This window comes from Aethalodelphis obliquidens, unplaced genomic scaffold (assembly GCF_003676395.1).
Source record: "Aethalodelphis obliquidens isolate GAN/ISIS:26980383/991018 unplaced genomic scaffold, ASM367639v1 scaffold12, whole genome shotgun sequence".
NCBI classification, from domain to species: domain Eukaryota; kingdom Metazoa; phylum Chordata; class Mammalia; order Artiodactyla; family Delphinidae; genus Aethalodelphis; species Aethalodelphis obliquidens.
Window position 1 is genome coordinate 23536656 of NW_020837956.1, and position 26294 is coordinate 23562949.

The following is a 26294-nucleotide window of genomic DNA, read 5'->3' on the forward strand; positions in this document are numbered from 1 at the left end:
TTTCAGAAGGAATCCTCCATCTTAAACTCCATAAATAAATGAAAACCAAGCCACGCAGTTGGAAATCAAGTTTTGTTTTTATATGAACAGAAGTAGACCATCTAGAAATATTTCAGTTTATTTAAATTGTTAAGTAGAATATGAAACCGAATTTGTAGCTAGTACCAGAGAATGGACTTAACTGTTTGGTGTTGAATGAGAACGGCTTCTACACAGGATCCCAAGAGACTTACAGAAAAGGGGGCAAAGCCCTATTATTAAGCAAATAAAACTCATGTTTCAAACAGGTTATACAAAAATTGATTTATACTCCATTTCCCTTTTTTTGATATTTAGAAAGTGCAGATTTAACAAAAGGTAGCCATATCCTTTCTATGTACAATGCCAATTATAAGTATGCAAACAAAACTGTCAGTCTGTTACCCAAAAATCCCAGTGTTTAGCTCTCAAACCTTAAGTCACTGAACTGAGTAAGGATTAAAAGAGGGTTAAAAATAAAAAAAGCTACTGCCACATTCCAGATAAAGGAAAGCAACAAACACATTAAAATTAATCTAACAACAGTAGGTTTAACCTAAAACTTTTTGAGAAGCTTAACATCATGTCATTATTATTTTTAATGGAAAATTAAGGATTATTTGGCAATGCTGCTTTTACTAGTAGTAAACAATGATAAAGTGAGGCAAAAAACCTAACAACAACCACCAGTGAGGCATATAAAATCACTTTTAGGGCACTATCTGAAAATTCATGGATGTTCATAGCAGATACGTCCCTATGTTGTTTATGTGAGCCAAGAGGTCATTAAAATGCTACCCACGACACAAAAAGACTTTTCAATGGAAGCTGCTGTCCTAAACTCAGCCTCTGCGAGAAATGAATCATGCTATTCACAATTATTTCAACAAAGGTATCATCTTAGGATGCTAGCAGCATAGCAAACTTAACTTACCCTATCCTAATGATAAGCAATGAAGCAAAATTAGAAAAATGAAGTGAAAAAATGACAGGGTGAGAGAGAGCTACAGTATCTTATCTTCACATGAAAAGCCTTTGTTGTCCTTTTTCCAAATCCATGGCAATACAAGTTTTCCAAAGGGATGTGAAGATAGGACTTAAAATTAATAATATTCTAAAGTACTTCTAAATCTTAAGGTAAAGACAACTTAACACTGAAAGAATGTTCTTCGAAGGCCAAATCTCAATATATTTGGCAAACATGTTAATAAATTTCACTCCTCCTTCCCACCTTTTTGAAACAACCTTGACTGGGCTACCAAACTGCTAGAGGAGTTGCCAAAATGGAGACTATTCAAATTTAGGTTAAGAGATTTATTCTAGGAAAGTGAATAGGCTATACACCTAATTAGAAAGACAAACCACAACACCCTCCAAACACTAGTGCATGCAATTAACTCTTCCATTTCATAAACTCAGTGGAGAGACAGGAAGGGAACAAAGAGGGAAAGAGAAGAGGAACATGAAGTCGAACAGCAAATGAAGGAATCTGGGACAGAAGCTTTAGGGGAGAGAGAAAATGAGGGGAGGACACAGTTAACTGACATTTGATAACAGGCAGTTAGAATTTATCTTTCAGTTTACTTAGCAAGTTAAATCAGTGCTTTATGTTAAACTCGACAAACCTGCTAGTTTACCCCTTTCATTTTTAAATAAATCATACCACAGGGTGGTGGGGGAGAAGCAAATAAAGCAGCATGCAGGAAGAGACACAAGGAAAAAGTGGCCAAGGAAAAGAACCGGTGGCAGGAATAGTTTTAATTATAAAGGCCACTTAAGATGAGACTCCACAAACCAAAGCTATCATTTCTGCATTATCCTTTGTCCTCAATTAACTACTTTGAAAATTACAGCCAAGCAGACCACAAACATTATAATGCTTTATGTTTTGATGATATGTCTCCTGCACATGCTTCCACCAAAACAAAAAAAGGAAAAACCAAAGAAGTTCCTTTCCACGTAAGGCACAGGACAAAATCAACCCCATTTACATACACAAGGCGAAAATGAGTGTTTTCCTGGCTTCTGTTTCTTTTGCTATCACATGTCTATAGATTATAGGGACTCAAGCACATTATCCATGACAGAAAATTCCACTGTTGTACAAAATAAAATTGTTAATTCTAACTTTTATTCTTATACAATTTGCAGAATAGAGTTGAAATGATTGCTATAGGTTTTAATGTTGATAAGAACTGGACTATAATACAACTGAAATGCAGTGGTGAGCTGAGCAAGTACATTTAAAAATGAACTCACAGACATGATTTTTCTATACATTTTTTTGTTTGAAGAAAATTATAAAGTCAGCAAGCAGTCACAGATGAAAGAACAAATAAAACAGGTGGACTAGGAGTTAAAAGATGAGGAACAAAAATATCTGTTGAAGAGTTAAAAATGGACAGAGTGGTTTATTTTGCAGCAGGAAGAGAAAACAGGGTGGTGGATGGCAACTGATGGAACAGGAGAGCGTTCAGCAACATTTGCTCTTCCAGCCTGTCACGCCTCCTCCACTGCTGATATCTACGTTTTCACTGTTGGGCTCTTTTACAGGGGTCTGGAACAAACACACAAGGAAAGCAACCCGTGAAAAAACACTGCCATGGATAAATCAAGATTTAACAGCAATATTCTCACAAATGTTAATTTATGTAACAGTGCAATTACAGTCACATGAGATAGGTTTTCTCTCCCATGCAAAGTAAAGAAATGGAAGTTTTGTTTTTGATCTTCATTTTGCCTTTTTCTTCCAAGTTGTGAAATGTCTTGAGGCCTCCTGGCTTTCCTTTGTAGAACTTCTGAAATCTTCTCTGCCCTAACTCTTGTGAAGAGAGGTATATTATCTCCTGGCCTGACCCCTGAGTATTTAGTACTTAAAAAGCATCATCAAGCATATGTATAAAACCAATGTTGGATCATGTCTAACTTCAGAGAAGTGAAACAGCCCTTTTCTGTTTAGTTTTACTTGCCTTTTGAGATTGGAGCTTGTATTTCCATAGCATTGCTTTAAAAAGGCAATTTTAACCATGATACATTAAGTGGAGGGAATAGGGTGGGGCAGAATGCAAAGTTGTATAATTCATGTTAAAAATGGATACAGAAAAAAATCAAAATGAGAGACACCAAAATGTTAATAGTAGTAACCCCTTAGGTGGTGGGTTTATGAATTATTTTATTTTCCTCTTTGTACAATCCTGTATTACCCCAACATCCTAAATATTACTTGTATAATCAGAAGAATATACTATTTTAAGTGGATAGCCTATACTATATGTATGAAAGCAGAATTCATTTTAGGGATAGCATACCTACAGCAAAGTAGACAAATCTTAACTGTGCTTGATGGATTTTTAATATATGCTGTGAAACCACCAGATCAAAATATAGAACATATATAATATGCCCCCAGAAGGCTCCCTTGTGTCCCTTTCCAGTCAGTACTACCCTCCTAAAGGTAACCAATACTCTGATTTCTACCACCACAGATTAGTTTTTTCTGTTTTTGACCTTCATATACATGGAACCATATTTCATGTATTCTTTTGTATCTGATTTCTTTTTCCTTTTGCTCAGTGTCAGCCTATGCAATTTATCCTGTGTGATTTATCCATGCTGTTGTGTAACAGTGTTCATCATGAATGGAATTTTGAAAGCTAGGATATAAGTGGGAACTTATTTTCTCATGGAAACAATATAAAGTTAAGGTAGTTCAAGGGGAAAGAACTAAAATAATTTCTAAAGCTCACACAGCCCAAGGGAGGCTGAATTCATACAGAGGTGACATTTCTACTTGCACTTAGAGCTAACCCACCTAATCTCACTGCCTTATGGAATTCTTCTCTTTACTGTATGCTAAAGATGCAAGTTTTGCATTAAAAAGGTCTTTGTGAAAAATGCACAGAAGAGAAAGAGGCAGCTCAGCACCTGGCCACAGAAAAAAAAGTTGCATAGGAAGTACTCTTTCTCTGGGACTCCTGGGTGTGGGTCAGTTAAAGATATATGGGTGCTTATAGCCAGGGAGGTCACTACATTTATTCAGTTAGCATATCACTCACAGTCTGTCCTTGCACAATTTAACTTAGACCCTTGAAACAGACTCTCAAAAAAAGGGCCAATAACTAAATAGCAAAAGCGGGCAAAAGAATAAACAAAAAAGTTTACAGAAAAGGAAACACAAAAGTGCTTCGTAAACATATCTTTAAAAATGCTCATATTATTCATAAGAGAGCTGCAAATTATATCTGTGTTTTTCACCTGTCAGGTTGGAAAACATCTGAAAGTCTTATAATTCACTATGTTGGTCAAGAGTTTGAGTAAACAGACATTCTCATATATTGCTGGCAGGAGTATAAAAGGGTACAGCCCTCAGGCAGAAGGTGGCAAGCATGTATCAGAATTATAAATGTACTATATGCTCTTTGGCTACTTCTGGGAATCTGTCCTTCAAATATACTTGCACATGTGTAAAATAATATAAAGATTATTCACTACAACACAATTTATGAGATCATAAGGCTGAAAATCACCTAAATGTCCCTCACTGGGAAACCTGTTTAATTATAATAGACTACTCAAAGGAGTAGCACTCAGTTATTTTAAAAATGGAACTATTTTACTTATATTAAGTGCCAAACAGTGCAGAGCATGTTGCCTTACGTGTTTTTTTTTCTTTAAAAAAAAAAAGGGGGGGGCTTCCCTGGTGGCACAGTGGTTGAGAGTCCGCCTGCCGATGCAGGGGACACGGGTTCGTGCCCCGGTCCGGGAAGATCCCACATGGCGCGGAGCGGCTGGGCCCGTGAGCCATGGCCGCTGAGCCTGCGCGTCCGGAGCCTGTGCTCCGCAATGGGAGAGGCCACAGCAGTGAGAGGTCCGCGTACCGCAAAAAAAAAAAAAAAAGGGGGGGGGGAAGGATGGTAATAAAATGTATATATATTCATATTTACTCATATATTAGTAACTAAGAAATTAATTATTGGTTGCCCATGGGGGAGGGATGAGGAGTTGGGGGAATATAGTGAGAAACTTCTCTGTATGTTTACTCTTTTTATTTTAAATGTCTGAATCATGGGAATGAATTATCTATTCAAATAATTAAGTTTTAAATGTTTTAAATTGCTTTCATTCTAAAGTTCTTTTTTCTTTTATCAACTCAGGAGAAAAAGCACTGCACAGAAGGTTGCTAGTCAGGAATCACTACTGTATTTTACATCTTTTAAAGCAAGTTTACATTTGATGTTTTAACTCATAACTTTATCACACTGAAAAGTGCATGTATGTGTATGGGGAAAAAACGCTGCCTCACAATTGGGCCTGCCTACCTGGGGAAGACTCTAGACTGAGATCTTTCTTTATTGGTGCATCCATATCTTTTAACCTTTAATATGATAAGGAAGATCTACCTCACTGACACACAAATTATATGCCTATATAGCACTATTTTTTTGAAATGCAAAGATTTGGAAGAAGATCAAGGGATATAATACAGAAAGAAGTCAGAAACAATGGAGAAGACCAAATTTCCAGAAAGAGAAAAAACACAGAGAACACGGGTATTTCAGTAAGTTTTGTGATAATTCCTATAAGTACTGAAATAATTTTTCACTGTAACCCACCAATCTCAGAAATACAAAGTATTATACTTTCCACCAATTAAAGTATTTTTCTATCTGTTATTCCCTTCATTTAATTAAAAATACAAATGTTTTTTCGTAGTCTACCTAGTATTTTTCTGTTCTACTTTAATTTTTGTTTCTTACAGGAATCTTTTAAAATAAAAATATATTTCCTCAAGGAATTCTAATGGGTTTTTACCTATATCCAGCTGTGTAAAAATATTTTTTAAATTGTTTTTATAACTTTAAAAAGAAGCAAGTTAAAATTTCAAAACAAAACTGTACATGAAGTAAAAGTGATTCTGTCCTGTATCCCCTTCCCCTTCCCACCATCACGCTAGAGTACTCACTAGATAGAGTCTGGTATATATCCTTCCAGATCCTTATTTGCTAAGCATAACCAAATGTGTGTGTGTATATGTGTACATGTGTTTTTGGTATCACATATAATTTTTAAAAGATCATTTACCACACATGTTATATCCTAACTTGCTTTTTATTACTCAATATGTCAATACATTATAGATATCAGACATGATATGCAGGATGTCAGCAGATGTGAACAGGCACAACTTTTGTAGTTACTCTAAACAGCAATAAGTGATAACTGTTTTTTCTAGTTTGAACACTATAGTAAACAGATAGCTCTCCCCTCAAAAAAATTAAGTTGCTTGGTTCCTCAGAAATTTCATTAGATTTACACTCGATAATACCATCTCTATTACAGCTTAGATATATATGTGTGTGTGTGTATGAAATTTGAGGGGCTTTTTGGGGGCGGGGAAATACTGATATCTCAAGTATAAAAATAGGTTACCAGAAGCAATTAAATTTTCTCCTATACAATGCTTGCTCCTCCCTCAGGATTGTGTCAGATTTTCTCTATTTTACTTGCATTTTAAATACACCATAAGATTGAATAGCGAATTCAGGACTCATAACCTTAATTCATAACTCTGTATTTTATCTAGTCATTTGAGGGGAAAATATGAAAATCAGATTTCCCAATTTTGCTACAAGTTACTTGTACTGGCAAATTTTGGGATTCACGAATTAAACCCAGAAAGTAACCTCGAGGTAAAATTCCCCGAGATCAATTTTCAGCTTTTTTTTTTTTTTTTTTTTTTTTTTTTACCTTACAAGTTGAAATGATTGGGTAAATGAAATTTGGGGGCCGACTTACTCTATTTATTCAGTATATAGTATATACATGCCCCTCACTGGCACATCTGAGAAATGACTATATAGAAGAATAGTGCTTTTGTAGCAATAACTACATCATAGATTCACCTCTTATCTTAAATTTTTTACCTATGGGAATGCAAAGGATATATAAGAGAAATGAAACAGAAGAGCCATAACACCATGGACCAGACAAAAAGTTGGAAAAAGGAGTATGAAATTAGGCTAGAGACTGAGTACTGGAGCTCAGAGTGTCAACTGTTACCACTGACTAGATCCTAGAGATTTCTAGATGGCTGCCTGTTCCTTCCAGTTCCTTTCTTTACTTTGGAGGATTATATATTGGTGATGGGTAAACGTTTAGAAACAATACCACCCAAACCCAATTTCTGTATGTAAATCTAGTACTTTAGAAAACATGAAATGTTCAAATGTGACACCAGGCACCTTAGCAGTAAAAAAAAAAAAAAAAGAAAAAAGAAAAAGAAAAAAGAAATTTACCTTTCGAAGGATATCTTCAGCTAATGTGAGGAACGCCTTTTCGATGTTTATATTTGCTTTTGCACTAGTCTCAAAAAATCTAATACCATGCTCTCTTGCAATCTAAAATAGAAGCAAAATATCACCATAAAATTATCAAGTATAGGTTACCAATTGATGACTTTAGCATCCTAAAGGAAACAGTAATATTATTCTAAAGGTAGTAATCTCAACTAGGTTATCTAAAATGAACAGATTATTTCAATGGGTCAAGACTCAAATGGTCAACCTCCTTAGAAAACAAACAAAAATTCACTCAAATGATAAGCTATCATTTCCTATAGCATTTTTAAAAGGATGCAAATAGCTCAAGTGCACTCCACTACCACTAACATAAAAACAATCAAATGCAACACCATCTTCACAAAGAAAGGGCAGCATATTAGTCTCATTCAGAGCTTTTTACCTGTTCTCCTTTTCCTTTAGGTACAACTCTTTTATCATCCATATCACACTTGTTTCCTAGTAACATTCTTTCCACATCTTCATTGGCATGCTAAAATGAAATAAAAATTTAATTTACACACTACCATGAATTATGGCTTAATAAAAATGACTTCATAGGAGGCTGTCTAGTTTCTAGAAACATTCTCAACAAGAGAGGACATATGCAAAAGATCTGAAACTGTAATTTCTTACACATAGTCTAAATCCAAGCTGGATCACGATTTTAGATAATGTGTATTACCCTATAAGAAACCTTAGTTTAAAATTCTATAGAGCCCTTAGTCTCAAAAAGTCACATTGCTAGGGGAGTCCATGCACAAAAATCAGTTAAAAACAAATGTTGCTCCACTGAAATCCTAATGAAATCTTTTGCACAAATAGGAAAATCCATCTCTAAAATTCATGTGGAATATCAAGGGACCCTGAATAGCCAAAACAATCTTGAAAAGAAGTACAAAGTTGGAAAATTCACACTTACTTCCTGATTTCAAAACTTACTACAAAGCTACAGTAATCAAAACAGTGTGCTCCTGGCATAAGGACAGACATGGACAAAAAGAACAGAATAGAGATACCCGAAATAAACTCTTGAGTACACCATCAAATGATTTTCAGCAAGAGTGCCAAGACCATCCAATGGGGGAAAGGACAGTCTTCTCAACAAGTGGTGTTGGGAATACCAGATATCAACATGCAAAAGAATGAAGTTGGACCTTTAACTTACAACACCATACTCAAAATTGGATCAAAGACCTAAATAGAAGACCTAAATCTATTAAACTCTTAGAAAAAAACATAGGGAAAAAGTTTTATCACCTTGGAATTGATTTCTCAGATATGACACCAAAAGCATAAGCAACAAAAAAGAAAAAACAGATAAACTGTACGTCATCAAAATTAAAAACTTCTATGTGTCAAAGATCACTATCAGCAGAATGAAAAAGCAACCCATGGGATGGGGAAAATATCTCAAATTGTCTATCTTTGGCCCAATGCACCTTTCCCTGAAATATCCCTGCAGCAACACAATTATGTTCTCTGGACACCAAAAGTAATTTACGAGACTTGGTTTGTCTTAAATTTGAATCCATCATATTATTTCCACCAGCCCCATCCTCATCTGGATACCTTCTACTCATCTTTTCAGGTCTCAGCTTAAACGTCACTGCCTATTTCAAGACTGTTTGGCTATTCTGGGTACCCTGAATTTCCATATGAATTTTAGAATCAGCCTGTCAACTCCCACCGCTATCCGAAAGAAGCAGCTGGGATTTTGATAGGGATTTCACTAAATCCGCAGAACACTTTGGGCAGTACTGCCATTTTAACAATATGGAATCTTCCAATTCATGGACATAGGATGTCTTTCCAATTATTTAGATATTCTTTAGTTTCTTTTAACAACATTTTATGGTTTTCAAAGCCTTGTGCTTCTTTGGTTAAATTTTTCTTATTTTTTTCTTTTTGATGCTACTATAAATAAAATTATATTCTTAATTTCATTTTTTGATTATTTGCTGCTAATGTATATAAATACAACTGATTTTTGTATACTAATCTTGCTTCCTACAACCGTACTGAACTTGTTTATTAGTTCTAATAGTTTTATTTTTTGGTGGAAGTGTGTAGATTCCTTAGGATTTTCTATATACAAGATCATACCATTTACAAATATAGTTTTACTTTCCAATCTGGGTGCTCTTTTTTTTCTTTGCCTAAATGCCCTAGCTAGAACCTCTAGTACAATGTTAAACAGTAGTGGCCAGAGCAGGCATCCTAATCATGTCCTTGACTGTAGGGGAAAGGATGATGTTGTCTGTGGGATTTTCACAGATGTCTTTTAGATTTTGCCAAATGGGTTTTTTTGCGTGTGTCTGTTGACAAGATCATATGGTTTTCATCTTTTATTAATATGGTGAATTACATTATTTCATATGTTGCATTCCTAGGTAAATTTCTCTTGACCATGATATATATAATCTTTTCTTAAATGTTGCTGGATCAATTCAGCTGTTAAAGTTTAAATTTCTACAACACATTAAAAATTAGACAAAGTCTATCTCTTATATATCAGAAAAACAGATTTTTTTTTTTAATGGCTGGGTTTTACGTATGTTAGTTCTCATGCTGGGAAACTTAAGCCATCCAGCCTACCAAGTTAAATGTATGACCCTGTGGTATAATAAAAAACATATTTTTGGTCTTTGTTCCTATTCCTGGCACAGTGCTCCTAATTTGCTGAGTGATAGGAGTGTCTTTTGTTATTCATAACAAGCCTCTTTCTGTTTACCTAAATTTATGCTAATAGAGGACTCTCAGCAGGGCCTCTACAGAGTTTCACAATGGAGGCTGGTCACCAGAGGAACCAAACACTGAGGGTTCAGACTTTTAACCCCCACCCGCCACGAGGTGAAGGGGGCTAGAGATTAGGGTCAATCACCAGAGGTCAGTGATTTAACTATCATGACTACGTAACGAGGCCCCCATTAAAACCTGGAAACAATGAAGTTAGGGTATCTTCTGTGTTGGTGAACACATCAAGGTGCCAAGAGGGTTACATGTCCAGAGACAGCCTAGAAGCTCTGCATTCGCCAACCCCCATACACTGTCTATGCATTTCTTCCATTTAGCAGTTCCAGAGTTGTGTCCTTTATAATACAATTGTAAGTATAGCTCTTTCCTGAGTTCCATGAGTCCTTTTAGCAAATTACCGAACCACAAAATGGGTCATGGGAACCTCCAAATTTGTAGCCAAGTCACACAGAAGTGCAGGTAGCCTGGGGGACCCAGAACTTGCATTTGAAGGAAGAGCAGTCTTGTGGGACTGAGTCCTTAAACCTGTGGAGTCTGACACTAAGACTGAGTAATTAGTGTCAGAACAGGATTGAATTGTAGGACATCCAGTTGATGTCACAGAATTGGAAAATCGGTTGCTGCTGGAACACTGCACAGTATCTCTATATAAATTGCTCTTATTACACATGCTACTTGGCCAGACAATAAAATAAAGGCTAAGGAAATTTTAAAATGGAGGCTTTGTTTTTGGTTTCAAAATCTGTCTCATTAACAGATTATTAAATACTAACAGACTTCTTGTAGCAATGGCAAAGTTAGTAATAAGCCCTTAGGATTGTTACCATTGAAGATATTATTACCTTGGGTCTAATACTGGCTTAAGACTTGGTCTTTGTGTTTCCAGCCAAAAGTTGCTTTAAACAGGTTTTTTATTTTTGGCCGTGCCACACAGCTTGCGGGATCTTAGCTCCCCGACCAGGGATCAAACCCGGGCCCCTTGCAGTAGAAGTGCAGAGTCCTAACCATTGGACTGCCAGGGAATTCCCAAGAGTTAGTCTTAATGAAATTCAAAGCATAGAAGGTAGAAATAAGACATGAAAAATAAGTCCAACAAGAAGCTACCTATGCTGCAGCACAGAAACAGGCAAGCTTTGACACATTACCTTATAAAAACTGACATCTTCACGTGCAATGATATGGCACTATTTTCTTGGTTAGCATTTTAATGTATTAGTACTCTGTATCTTTCAAAATGTCTAGAAGTGATACGGTATTTCCATAACTTAAAAATACGTTTTTATTTATTTATTTTTGGCATGCCACATGGCTTGTGGGATCTTAGTTCCCTGACCAGGGATTGAACCCGGGCCACAGCAGTGAAAGTGCCAAGTCCTAACCCATGGACTGCCAGGGAATTCCCAAAAATACGTTTTTAAAATTACTATTGAAAATGTAATTCATTCATTCAATAAAAATTCCCCAAGAAAGAATTCATTTAGACAGGTGTGTAAAACCACTGGTAGCTTCTAGTTGGGGCCATCTTACATGATGACCGTATAGAGTTTCTGGGTAATCTGGTAATTGCCTTGGATGGGGTTCAAAACAGATCTGCCCAAAATTTTAAGAAAAAGGTAGGCAAAAAATAACATACCCTGTAAACAAGTAGAAATATTCAACAGTAATGATAGCAAACACTATAAGATCAACTGGAATATTTATTCTTCTTAACCAAGGACACAAATGTGTGTTTATGTAGGGTTTACGCAATTTCTAGGTCTTACCTCATCTATGTTTCTAAGCCATTTGCTGATGTTTTCAAAACTTTTACCATTGGTGATGTCATATACTAGCATGATACCCATTGCTCCTCTGTAGTAGGAGGTTGTGATGGTGTGAAATCGCTCCTGGCCTGCCGTATCCCTGAAATAAACAACCAATAATTTGCACTGAGCATTTGATATTACTAAGTTCTAGATAAAGGGCAAAACAGTAGAATAGTTTGGTAAAATAGAGATTAAAATCCACTATATGACACAAAACAAAATAGAACCACCACTCATTTAATTCTTAAATAGTATACAATTAAGGTTATTTGTAAACATATATATGTGCAAATACTTTTTAGTCTAAGGAAATTAACAACCTACCAATACTGGATGAAAATCTGAAAGGGAGAACAGTACAAAGTGACATAAAATTCTTTTTAAAGTTATTTAAAGACGAATACCAGCAAGTGTGATAAAAACTCTTGGAATTCCATTTATTTAGTGATCTAGTTCCACAATGTAATACAAAAGCTTGTGGAATTTTGAGAACATTAAAGGACTACACCATAGTATAGCCACATTTATCTTTAGAATCATTTACAAAAAGTTGTAAAGATAACCTCATTTATAAATAACAGGACAGAAATACGTAAATAGTAGTATTTTTCAATGCTTTCAAGCTAAAGATATTTTGCTCCTGTAATTTTTCCCTCATTTGCATCACCAATTCCTTTTTATGGATCATTATAATTAGCATATGTACATGTTTAAGTCTCCCCCCCACCTTTCTTAAAAAATTTATTTATTTTTGGCTGCGTTGGGTCTTTGTTGCTGTGCGCGGGCTTTCTCTAGTTGCGGCGAGCGGGGACTACTCTTTGTTGTGGTGTGCGGGCTTCTCATTGCGGTGGCTTCTCGTTGTAGAGCACGGGCTCTAGGCGTGTGGGCTTCAGTAGTTGTGGCACGCGGGCTCAGTAGTTGTGGCTTGCAGGCTCTAGAACACAGGCTCAGTAATTGTGGCGCACGGGCCCAGCTGCTCCGCAGCATGCGGGATCTTCCCGGACCAGAGCTCGAACCCGAGTCCCCTGCATTGGCAGGCAGATTCTTAACCACTGCACCACCAGGGAAGTCCCTCCCCTATCTTTTCTAAAAAAAGCAAAATTCAAACAAACAAAAAACCCCACTCTCAACCCCACATCCCTCCAACTAACACTGCATTTCTCTGTTCCCCTTCCCAGCAAACTTCTTTTTAAAACTTTTGTTTTAAAATAACTACAGCCTCACAGGAAGTTTCGAAAACAGTACAAAGAAGTCCTGTGTACCCTTTACCCAGTTTTTCCCAATGGTAACATCTTACATCATAGTACAAAAAGAAATTGACACTGGTACAATCTACAGACATTATTAGAGTACTGTTCTCTGCAATTTTATCACATGTATAGAGTTGTGTAGTCACTGCCATAAAGAAGGCAGAAAACTGTTGTATCACTCACTCCTCTCTCTACCTCCTATATAGTCCCTACACTCTGGCTAATAATCTGTTTTCCATTTCTCTACTTTTGCCATTTCCAGAATGTTATATAAATGGAATCATGCATAATGCAACCTTTTGAAACGGTTGTTTTCACTTTTTCCAGCATAATGCCCTTGAGATCTACCCAAGTTGTTGCATGTAATACTAGTGTGTTTCATTTTATTGCTGGGTAGTATTCCACTGAATGGACTCATCACAATTTGTTTAATCACTCACCTGTGTAAAGATATTTGGGTCGTTTTTAGTTTTTGGCTATTACAAATAAAGTTGCTATGAACATTCGTGTACAAGTTTCTGTGTGTACATAAGCGTTCATTTCTCTGGGATGAACACCCAGGAATGTTACTGCTGCGTCAGATGGTAAGTATATGTTTAACTTTATAAGAAATTGCCAGTAGTAGCTACTAGAGTAGCTATACTACTTTAATACATTCCCACTAGCAATGTATGAGAGACCCAGTTTCTTTGCATCCTCATCAGCATTTGGTGTTCTCACTATATTTTATTTTAGTTGTACTAATAGGGCATGCAGTGATATCTCATCATCATTTTAATTTGTATTTCTCTACGGCTAATGATGTTATACCCTTTTTGATGTAGTTATCTGCAATCCATATATCCTCTCTGGTGAAATGTCTATTCGTGTCTTTTGCCTATTTTCTTTCTTTTTTTTCCTTAGCTGCACAGTGCAGCATGCAGGATCTTAGTTCCCCAACCAGGGATCAAACCCGTGTCCCCTGCAGTGGAAGCACAGAGTCCTAACCAGTGGACCACCAGGGAATTCCCTCTTTTGTCTATTTTCTAATTGGATGGTTCCCCCCACCCCTTTTTTTTTTAACTATTGAGTGTTGAGAGTTCTTTTTACATGTAAGTCCTTTGTCAGGTTATGTGGTTTGGGAATATTTTCCCAAAGAGTCCGCCTGCCGATGCAGGGGACACGGGTTCGCACCCCGGTCCGGGAAGATCCCACATGCTGCGGAGCAGCTGGGCCCGTGAGCCATGGCCGCTGAGCCTGCACGTCCGGAGCCTGTGCTCCGCAACGGGAGAGGCCACAACACTGAGAGGCCCGCGTACCACAAAAAAAAAAAAAAAAAAAGGTATACAGGTTTGGAAGGAAGACATAAAACTGTCTTTGTTCACAGATGACATGATCATCTATGTGGAAAATCTGAAAGAACTGGCCAAAAAAAAAAGTAGAAACAACCTAAATGTTCATCAACTAATGAATGGGTAAATAAAATGTAGTATATCCATACAATGGAATATTATTCAGCCATAAAAAGGAACGAAGTACTGATATATGCTACAACATGGGTGAACCCTGATAACATTATGTTCAGTGAAAGAAATCAGACACAAAAGATCACATATTGTAATATAATTCCACTTATATGAAATATCCAGAACAGGAAAATCTACAGAGACAGAAAGTAGGTTAGTGGTTACCCTGGATGAAGGGTTTGGGCAGGATGGAAAAAGGCTGCTAAAGGGTATGGGTTTCTTTCCAGAAGTATAAAAATGTTCTAAAATTGTGATCATGGTGAATATACCTTGCAAATATACTAAAAAACTATTTAATTGTATACTTTAAATGGGTGAATTATAAGGTATGTGAATTATGTCTCAATAAAGCCATTACAAAACAAGTAAACAAACGGAAAACATGACTAGGCTTAAAAAAACAAACTAAAAATTCCAATGGCGATTCATTATAACCAGAACCAATCCCAAAATCCTTACCCTGAAGTTTACAAAGTATTACAGGATTTGTACTTTTCACCAGCACCCCCCCCCCCAAATTCTGAGGCACTCTTTTCCCTGACAGCTAGAACCACATTTTTTCATGTCTCCAAATTCACAAGCTTGGTCTCACCAGAGAGCTTCTGTACTAGCTGTGCCCACAGTCCTGTACATGGTTGGCACCTCATCTTTGCATTTTAACCATCACCTTATCAGAAGCCTTCTCTGCCCATCCAATTTAAATAGTCATCCAGTCTCTCTCTATTCCATCTCCTTGCTTTACCTCTCTGCAAAGCACTTATTATAGATTTATTTACTGTCTCCCATGTCCTCTAAAATGTAGGTTCCATCAGAGATTTGTTTGTCTTGTTCACTGCAAAATCCAGAGTATCTACATGGTGAATAAACACTCAAATGTTTGTTAATGAGTCAGTATTTCAGAATCTTACCTAGCAGTCCTTTATTATATTTTAGAATCAAGGCATTCCAATTTAGTTACATGACCCTTAAAAACGTACATTTTTAAAAATAGTGCTTATATGTCTAAAAATATGAGTAGCAAGGAACGTAAAAGAACTACCAGGGCTTCCCTAGTGGTGTGTGGTTGAGAGTCCGCCTGCCGATGCAGGGGACATGGGTTCGTGCCCCAGTCTGGGAAGATCCCACATGCCGCGGAGCGGCTGGGCCCGTGAGCCATGGTCACTGAGCCTGCGCATCCGGAGCCTGTGCTCCGCAACGTGAGAGGCCCGAGTACCGCAAAAAAAAAAGAACTACCAATACGTTAATATTCCTTACATTTAATCACAATGTGCATATATGTTCATATATTTGACACCTATCCATTTATCCATCAATTCAAATATATACTGAGGGTCTACCATGTGCTAGGCATTATGCAAGAACACACACAGAACATGGGTCTGGAGTCAGATCCAACTTTATTGTCAGGTTCCAATCCTTCCAGCTGAGTGACCTTGAAGGTATTTAACCTCCCTGGATCTTTGGGGTTTTTTTTTTAACAAACAAAGTAGTAGGGATAACTAAAGTAAAATTTTATAATTAATTTGTATTTATTATAGATAACCCCAAAGAATCTATAGTATAAAAATATGCAAACATGTAATAATATCATTATATGTGACCCAAAATTTAATTGTGCTTTTAAAATGTCCTAAGTCAAAACCATCTCTACAGAGATGCTCTATGTCTATGGTATTCAGAGCTCTCTCAAGTTAATAGTTGTGTGTGTTTAAGCTATAATCAAAATTGTTTCACAAGCAAAACCCTGGCTTTGCCTGAAGCCTATTTCTGTATGAAAGTAATATAATATGTTTTTTTATTTAGCCAAGTTAAAGATTTGGCTGGACTTTTCAATTTTCTTAAGAGAATCTCAGCCCTGTCATACAAATTTCTGGAGTTACACTTCTTCAGAGGGTGAAAAGTGTCAAGAAGACAAAAAGTAAAGAGACTAGGGGCTGATGCTGGGGATGGTGCAAACAAGTGAAATTTTAAACAGAGTAGAGGAAGTGAAGGGAATAAGGAAGTGAGCCATACAAATATGTGGGAGCAACGGTATTCCAAGAAGGGGAAAGAACAAGTGCAAAGGTCCTGAGGCATGGTTGAGGAATAGAAAGGAGATCAATGTGACTGGAATGGAAGGGGTGAAGCCAGACTAGCAGGAGATCAGAGAGGTGGTGGGGCGGGAGTGCAGATCATGTAGGATCTTATAGGCCTCGGCAAGCATCGCAGCTTTTCCTCTGAGTGAGATGGGAAGTCTATTGGAGGGTTTTACAAAAAGAAATAACTTAATCTGGGTTTAAAAAAAAACTGTTCTGTCTACTGTGTTAAAAATGGGTGTGTGTGCAAAAGCAGAGTTAGGAGGTAATGTAATACCTATCCAAAAAAATGACATTTAAGAAAAACCACCTAATAGACTTGCTATCAATTCTATGTTGCATCCTTAAATTAGGTTAGACTACTAAAAGGCCATACACACAGACACGCACATGTATGCATTTGTATTTATGTATTTATATACCTTCTTAGACACAATCTTATCTCCATTATCTCAATATTATGTCAACAAATTAGAATCATTACAAATAGCTTTATGAAAACTTATTGTGTATTAGTTATGACCTGTTCTTTCCTGCTTTCTTTACATTATTTCTGAAAAGAATAACTTACTTTTTTTGTTGGTAGCCCTCCCTCCCTGCCCTTTTTGTGTTGGACGCCAAGAAGTTTATAGGTAAACTTTACAAATTAAGCATAGCAAATGAGTTGTCCTTTAGAGACAGTATATTTACATTTTTCTCAATTCCAAATTCTTATTTTATCTTTTATTAATCTATTTAGTTACAAGTTGCCTTAAAACAGATGTAATTATAAATGTTTTCATGAAAAAACAATAAAAATTTGTCCTATCACAGTAGAAATAGTTTAGTTCTTTTGTAAATTGCAAAAAGAAGTATAAATTAACTAATAATTCTATCCCACTAGGGAGGGGTTAAAGTTTCCTACCTAAAATCCAGGCTAAAAATGTACTTATCCAGGGCTTCCCTGGTGGCGCGGTGGTTGAGAGTCCGCCTGCCGATGCAGAGGACATGGGTTCGTGCCCTGGTCCGGGAAGATCCCACATGCCGCGGAGCGGCTGGGCCTGTGAGCCATGGCCGCTGAGCCTGCGCGTCCGGAGCCTGTGCTCCGCAACGGGAGAGGCCACAACAGTGAGAGGCCCGCAAAAAAAAAAAAAAAAAAAAAAAGAAGTTTATCCAAGACAAAGAACATACAGGACCGGGCTTCCAGTAGTGTCTAACAGCTGTAATGTAGGAGGGATAGAAAACTTGCATTTCGATTTTTATCATAAGTAATAACAATTTAGGGAAAAAATCTTCCACAGCATTCTGCTATGAATACCACCCCCAACACTGTCTAACATTCTTGGAACACTGTTACACCCAGGTATCCATATGGCTCACGTCCCCATTCATTCACAACTAGCAAATTATATACACACTTCAGTGTCAAATCTATGACTACATTCTCCACCAAGAAAAAACACACTGCAAAGAAACTACTTAGCTAAATCTAAATCAATGGCACCTGGAGAGGAAATTTTATTTTTATATTATTATGCTGCTTAGTTATGAAATACTGATAAAAAGATATTGAAATATTAATGGCCCTTCTGAAAAAGTAATCATGATTTCAGAACAAAATAAGAGTTTTTGTTTTCACTGATGGCATACTACTCCATCTGTTCTTTGATTTTTGTCTCCTCCATCTCCCAAAACTTCTTACAACCCCTCTTCCTTCTTTTTATATGCTCTCCTTGCTAAGTCTTTTAAAATTATCCTTTTCCTGGATCCTCCTATAATACCAATCCCTACCAATTGTTAATGCAATCAACAATTTATTTCAAAGCAGAAAGGGAGTCCCTGCCTCACCATCTCTAGGCTAATTGGTGACCCTCCGCCCAGGGCTAAAAATAGCCACAGCTGCTAATTCATGGTCAAATTATTTTTAGGTTTGCATAAAACCTAAAACACATACACCCAGGTCTAAAGACAGCAGGTTGACTCCAATCAGCAAAAGCAGGTGTTTATTGTCTGAAGAGCAATTAAACACGGTATATATTCACATTACCTTTTCATGTCCCATATTACAGGTTTTTGAGCCTGTTTTCAAAACCACTTGGTTTTCCTCTCCTAGTAAAAATTTTTTCTTCTCAGCCTATGTAGTATAATCAGATTTCTGAAATTATGAATCAATGGCAATAGAATTTTCCTTACATAAAATGACAGATGCACAGCTAAGAGAATGTTGTAAAATCCTATTTTTTCCCACTGACATATAATGAAAGGAGTGATATATTCCTAGGAACTAAAAGAGCTTATTTCCTTAACTGTTAGTCCCACACACAGGGTCAAAGAAGCCGTGTGCTCTGGCTGCTATTATGACAGCTATTTTTAGGCTGGACACTGACAGCACCAGAACAGGCCAGAGACAACATCAAGCTCCTCGGCAAGGCAGAGACCCCAAATTTCGTAACTTTGTGCTTTTGGTAACATAATGAAGTTATTTACTTTATAAATTAGGATGTTAAATTTCTCACATTGGGTTTTATCTTAACAAGGCCTGGATTTCCTCACAGATATGCAACTTCTCTACACCCAAAATACTGTGAGTTTAATTTATGCTCGTCTTCATCGCCCAAAACGGGTCAAAAGTCAAAAGCCTGATACCTACCCTTGCAGAGCTTACATTACAGTGGGGACAGGAACAAACAAGTAAATAAATATGTAATTCCAAATTGTGATAAACCTTAACAAGGTAAACAGGGTAGAGTGATGAAGAATGACGTAAAGGGGAGGGAGGAAGCAATCTTGATAATCAAGGAGGTCTTCTCTATAGAGGTGATGTTTAAGGTAAGTGAGAAGTGAAGTATGAACAGAAACCAATCAAACAAAGTCATTCAGTCAACAAATATTTATTCAGCATCTGTATCTGCCAGGGTCTGTTGTAGGGGATGGTTACATAACCACAAATCAGACAGATGGCATCCCCACCCTCAAAAAGCTGACATTCTAGTGAGGGGAACAACAATGAACACATTTTTTAAATATGGTAAACTTAGATACTAAAAAAATACTATGACAAACATAAACTAAGATAAACATGATAGTGCCTAAAGGACTGGGGTGGCTTTAGTTTGTCATCATGCAGGGCCTCTCTCAGAGGCTAACAATGAACTGAGATTGAATGAGAGAAGGCAGCAACACAAAGATCTGATAAAAAGCATTCCAAGCAGAAGGAACAGGTGAATAACAAGGGCCCACAGATGGGAATATGCTTGGCATGTTCAGGAGAGGAAAAAATGACCACAGTGGCTGGAGCAAAGCTGGTAAGAGATGAGGTCAGAAGGGGCAGTAGCCAGAAACTGGAGTTTTCAAATTCATTTCTGTTGAAATGGGAAGCCTCTGGAATGGAGTGGTACTTCAGAATGCTTAGTCTAGCTACACTTGGGTGGGTTAAGGGGGATCTACAGGGTATGTACAAAGGTCCTAAACTGGAGAAGAGCTTGCCATGTTCATGGAATTGAAAGGAGATCAGCTGTGGGGAGAGACTATATATACAGGGAGCATAAAAGGAGGTCAGAACAGCGGGCAGGGGACCACTCTGTAAACTGTGGAAAGGAGTTTGGATTTGGAATTTCGGCTTTCATTCGAAATGCAAAGGAAAGTCAAAATGGTTATAAATAGGGGAAGGAATGACAACCATGATCATATTTATATTTGAAAAAGGTTACTAAGGCTGTTACCTGGGAAAAGTACTGGAAGAAGGCAAAGGGGAAGTAAGGACCTGTTAGAATATTAAAAGCCTACTGCAATGGTCCAAAGAATAGGTAATGGTGGCTTGATCTAGGGGGTAACAACGGAGACATCAGAATGTGTTTGGATTCTAGACATATTTTAGAGACAGAATCAACAAGACTTGCTAAATTGGATGTTGGGGTTAAGGGAATGGGAAAACTCAAAGACGGCTCCCGTGTATCCGGCACTTTATGTCGGTAAATGTTTAATTTCTCTACAATATGATACTAACTGGTTTCTGGTAACTGTGCTGACGTTAAAATCTGCTGCTGGTACAAGATACAAATGTTGACAGTGGCAAACATTTCTGACCCCCCCGCCAAAAAAAAACCCCAAAAATAACAAAAAAGAAAAAAACCGAAAGAAAAGGCAGACTTAAAGTAACTCACTATGACTGTTTTCCTGGCAGGACCCACTACTCCACGGAAAATGTAGATAGCAAAAGACACTTCGGTAGAAATTTTCTAGAGATCTGGGATTTTAAAAACCATAGCTAGCTGCTTCTCTATCAGCCAAACAAGCTAATTTCAGGCCCACATACATGTGCCTTGGACAGGTGAGACCCTTATGCAACAGTTAAACTAAAAGATTCCTAGAAAGAAATGAGTGAAGACCATTCGAGTAAGAAAAATAAGACAAAGCTTTAGCACAGACTAAAGAAAGTTTCCAAAATTAATATTCAATCACAGAACAATTTTTCATGCTGAAACAAGAACCTGAATATATTCATTCAAACTAAAGAGAGATAAAAATCACTGTGCTTTTTAGTAGCAACTGGAAGCAAAGTACTGAAGTTGAGAATAGCATTTTGAATTTTGGTATCATCATAAGTTAATAGTAATGGGGTTTTTCCTCCTAAAAGCTTTCTTGAATCACTGCAGCATATCCCAGCAGATCTCTTAACCTGGAGCTACATGACTTTTTTTCTCCCTGGAATATTAACATGCATATCAACTCAAGCAAAGAAAACAAAATCAGCTGGCCTAATGCTAACCTCTTGAAAACTATTAATCACAAATTTTAACCAGTCACTCATTCCTAATCTTTACAAGAAAATGGATATTTAAAATTAAAAGCAGGGCTTCCCTGGTGGCGCAGTGGCTAAGAATCTGCCTGCCAGTGCGGGGAACGCGGGTTCGAGCACTGGTCCGGGAAGATCCCACATACTGCGGAGCAACTAAGCCCGTGCACCACAATTACTGAACCTGCGCTCTAGAGCCCGCGAGCCACAGCTACTGAGCCTGCATGCCTAGAGCCCATGCTCCACAACAAGAGAAGCCACCGCAGTGAGAAGCTCGCACACCAGAAAAAAGAGCAGCCCCCGCTCGCCACAACTAGAGAAAGCCCGCGTGCAGCGACGAAGACCCAATGTAGCCAAAAATAAATAAATAAAAATTAATTAAAAAAAAAAAAGCAGGGCTTCCCTGGTGGTGCAGTGGTTGAGAGTCCGCCTGCCAATGCAGGGGACACGGGTTCGTGCCCCGGTCTGGGAAGATCCCACATGCCGCAGAGTGGCTGGGCCCGTGAGCCATGGCCGCTGAGCGTGAGCGTCCGGAGTCTGTGCTCCGCAACGGGAGAGGCCAAAACAGTGAGAGGCCCGCGTACCACCAAAAAAAAAAAAGCAGTCAATTGTATACATGAAAACCTAAACTACATCAAATTTTCCTTCTAAAGTGTTATAAACTCTAAATTATAAATGTTGCCATTTCTCTGCTATACTTGATTTTATAGGTACACTAGAAATCTTTTCTAGATTAATCTTGAAGGCTACACTGGAGGACTTCTTATTTCAAAAGAGCACCTTCTGAGGAAGGCTCTCTTTAAAAACAAGCATTACGTGTTACTCTTTACTTCTGAAAGCTACAGAAACTAAAATGGTAAGAGGAGGGAAAAATGTTTAAAGCCACAGGTCAAGAAACAGAAGGGAGAGTCTGTGGAGGACAGAGTGTAGGAGGAGGAACAGGACATATTCAGTAGGGCAAAGGTTTTATATACTGTATAAAGAAAAATATGTCTTAAAAATATTGTTTTGTATGCTCCTGTTTCTGTTATATACACACACATATACATGTATATTGAGTCACAGAGTCACAATGTAAAATGTATCTTACCTACTGTCAAAAAAGTTTGAGAATTATTGGCTTAAATAATAATTGTATCCCCTATACAGAGGGGATACAGTTAAGAAGAGAGCCAATCAGTCTGGCAAGGCCTAGGAGGGCGCTTGAAACACAAATGTTATGTAGGGACAAGGTCGGAATAAGACGTGAGGGGCTGGTTGAAATTCAGAATAAGTAATTGACATCCTTTCCCTTGAGATCACTTTAATTATAATGAAATAGAATATGAGGCATTTTTCATTTGCTGGGTTATTTCCCAGTTAAAGAAAAGAAAAAATCAATGATCATCAAGTGGGTTGTGCTTCAAAGAGAATCATTAAATTTAGGAAATGCTTTAAAATGTCTAGATTTTATTTAAATTTGTATTAAATTTTAAAGATGTTATGAAGATTGTACTTCTAATTACATGGTCAGGTAATGAAGACATTCTGGTTAGACATACTGGACTTCTAATTATACCTAACTTTTTGAAACTGTCTTTTGGATTCTGGGACATTGTTCTCTCCTAATTCTCCTTTCTAACTCTCCAACTATGGGTTTGCAACTTCCTTTGCTAACTTGTTCCTCTGCTCAAAAATGTTACCATTCTTAGGGTTCTAGCCTCAACATGGGAGATCCCCAAATAATAATACCTACGATTTCTTGAACATTAATTATGCACTGGAGACTGCTCTAAGTGCCTTACGTGTATCACTAATCCTCATAACCACTCTACGATATGTCCAATTACAGTAAAGCCAAAGATTAACATGAATTCATATTTAACACAACTGTTGACTGGCAATGAAGAAAGAAAAACGATAGTTACTGAAAAGAGCAGCAAAATCAATTGACAAACTACTATTTATAGGAGGCAGTATAGCAATTAAGAATGTCACTCTCAACCCTACATTCTGAGCATGTAATGCATCCCAGCTCTGCTATTTACGTGCTGTATGACCTTGGTTAAATTATTTCAAAATGCCTCCATTTCATTATCTATAAAATAGGAATAACCCAAGAGAAAAGAAAGCATTTGCCTATACAAAGATCTGTAGCAGCTTTACGGTGAATAAACAAGTTGTGATTTATCTTAACAATGGAAAACTACTTAGCAATAAAAAGTAATGAACTTATTGATACACATAAAATCATTGATAGTTTTCAAAATAACTACGCTGAGTAAAGAAGCCAGACCCCTCCCCTCAAAAAAGACAAAGAAAAATAACACATTACATGACTGCATTTGTATACAGTACTAGAAAATGGAAACAGGTCTATAGTGACAGAAAGCAGAAAGGTGGTTGCCTGGGGACTGGGGATAGGAAGGCAAGATTACAAAGAGGCTTAAGGAAACTTCTGAGGTGATGAATATGTTCATTATCTTGACTGTGGTGATGGTTTCACAGATTTATATATATGTCAAAGCTTACCAATCTGTATACTTTAAATATGTGTAGTTTATCGTGTGCCAGTTATACCTCAATAAGGCTGTTCAGGAAAATTTTTTTAAAAAAGGAATAATATATCTCTCACAGGGTCATTGTGATCACTTAATATTCACTGAAAAATGCTGCTATTATAATTTTAAAGTCTATGATTCATACCTGAATACAAATTTAAAGAATTTTATTGTGCTTCTACGGGGCAAATCCTATACAAACTAATGAAAATAATAATGCCTATAAAAAGTTATAAACACATTAAGTACATTTTTAGCTTAAAGACTCGCCAAACAACAAAAAGATTATATTAATTTTTTTATAGTGTTTCTGAGCAAAGTATTGTGCTAAAGGCATTACCTAGATTATTTCATGTAATCCTTATAACAATCTTTTGAGATAGGTGATATTATCTCCATTTTACATATGAAGATATAAAGGCCTCACAGTGATATGTAACTTACCCAAGTTCATACTGTAAGTAGAAAAGGTAAAACACTCAAGCCAGATCTCACGGACTCCGAAGTCCATGGCAACAATTTTTTTTTACATCACTGAAAGAAGGTCACCTGACTACTGGCTTAGAATGGGAAGTTTCCTAGAATTTAAACAGTTGACAAGGAAGGATTTCACTGCCTAACCTTCAGGAAGTTAACATTCTACTACATAAAGTGAATAAATTAGCATTACTTACCATATCTGTAGCTTGATCTTCTTTCCTTGCAATTCAACTGTTTTGATCTTAAAGTCTATTCCTACAACATAGAAAAAAAAAGGTAAATTGTATCTATGGCTCTGAACATGGCTATACTAAAATTAATTGGTGTAAAAACATACTTTCAAAATTTGTTTGTTTGGTTCTGGAAATTTACTATGTATGCAATTCTGAGCAAAAGTGTCCAACTGTAAACCTGTGTGATATAAGATCCAAGACAGTAGAAGAAATAGTTATATACAGAGATTTTACAATTAGGAAATTAAAAAAATATTTTTTAATATCTAATATTTTAATGCAAAAGAATAAAAAGATGTTTCCTATTAGCAAAAGACATACCCTTCACTAGCTTCCAGAAAAGAATACTACCAGGGATAAAGAGGGTCATTTCATAATGATGAACAGGTCAATGAATTTAGAAAGTGTAAAAGTACTAGATGTTTATGCATCTAGTAACACAGTGTGTCACAGTACATGAAGCAAAAGTATTATAGGTTCCCCAGGATCTGTCTGCTCTTTAACTAACTAAAATCTTCAATTTGGCCCTTTCAGTTTGTTTCCCATACCCAATTAAAATAAAAAAAGAGGGCCATTTGTCTGACACTTACAAACCTCAGACTATGTCTACAGCCCATATTTTTGTTTCTCTAGGAATTACTGAGAAAATCGTCCTAAAATGATCTGGTTGTCAAGAACAACTCTGAACAGGACTGAACAATCCCAGTTAGGCATAGAATTTGTTAATTAATCTTAATGACAAACCTGACAACCAATACTATTTCAGAAAACTTTCCTGAATAGAAGTGAAATTAGGACAGTCTGAAAGCTCTAAACCCTTTGTGATGGAAACCAGGTAACACTGGAAAACTTCCAAGAATTTAGACTGTTTTAAGCCATCCACCTAACTGTTCAAGACAGAAACCTCATCCTAGACTCCATGATTTTCCCTCTCCATCTCATGTTGTCTATCCTCAAAATAATTAGCAGCAGTTGAAGCAGTTCTTCATTCTTTTCTGCACAAAAACTCTGCTAGTGTTCCTACCTCTCCGGCCACTCATCAATCTTCATTACTGGTTTCTCCTCACCTAACTTTTCTAAAAATTGGAGTGAACGTCTTTTCCCTGATTTTATGGCTTTAAATTCCATGTACACAGTGGCAACTCTCAAATTTTATATCATAGCCCAGACTGCTCCCCTTAACTCCAAACTTAAGATACCCAACTGCTTACTGGCTATCTCCAAATCTCATCTTTCACAAAGACTAAAAAGCAAAAGTCCCTAAAATAGTCCATAAGGTCTTACACATTCTGCCCACCTCCCCCCTGTTCACTCTGACCTCAGCATTTTCTATATCATCTTTTTAAAAAAAATATTTACTTATTTATTTATTTTTTAAATTTTGGCTGCACTGGGCCTTCACTGAGGCATGCGAGATCTTTAGTTGCAGCATGTGGGCTCCTCAGTTGTGGCAGGCGGCATGCATGCAAGATCTAGTTACCCGACCAGGGATCAAACCTGGGCTCCCTGCATTGGGAGCA

The 26294-nt window shown here is 37.0% G+C and overlaps 1 protein-coding gene across 2 annotated transcripts in view; it reads right to left on the reverse strand.

Moving 5' to 3' along the window:
* Positions 1-58: 58 nt before the first annotated feature.
* RAB10 (RAB10, member RAS oncogene family) overlaps positions 59-26294 on the reverse strand; it is a 76045-nt gene continuing 49809 nt past the window's right edge. For both annotated transcript variants that reach the window (XM_027113652.1, XM_027113653.1), the window contains exons 2-6: positions 24736-24796; positions 11876-12014; positions 7759-7848; positions 7314-7415; positions 59-2575 (exon numbers count right to left, since the gene is read on the reverse strand). In XM_027113652.1, coding sequence (XP_026969453.1) covers positions 2492-2575; positions 7314-7415; positions 7759-7848; positions 11876-12014; positions 24736-24796 — 476 coding nt within the window. In that variant the 3' untranslated portion in view covers positions 59-2491. The remainder of the gene's footprint in view (positions 2576-7313; positions 7416-7758; positions 7849-11875; positions 12015-24735; positions 24797-26294) is intronic.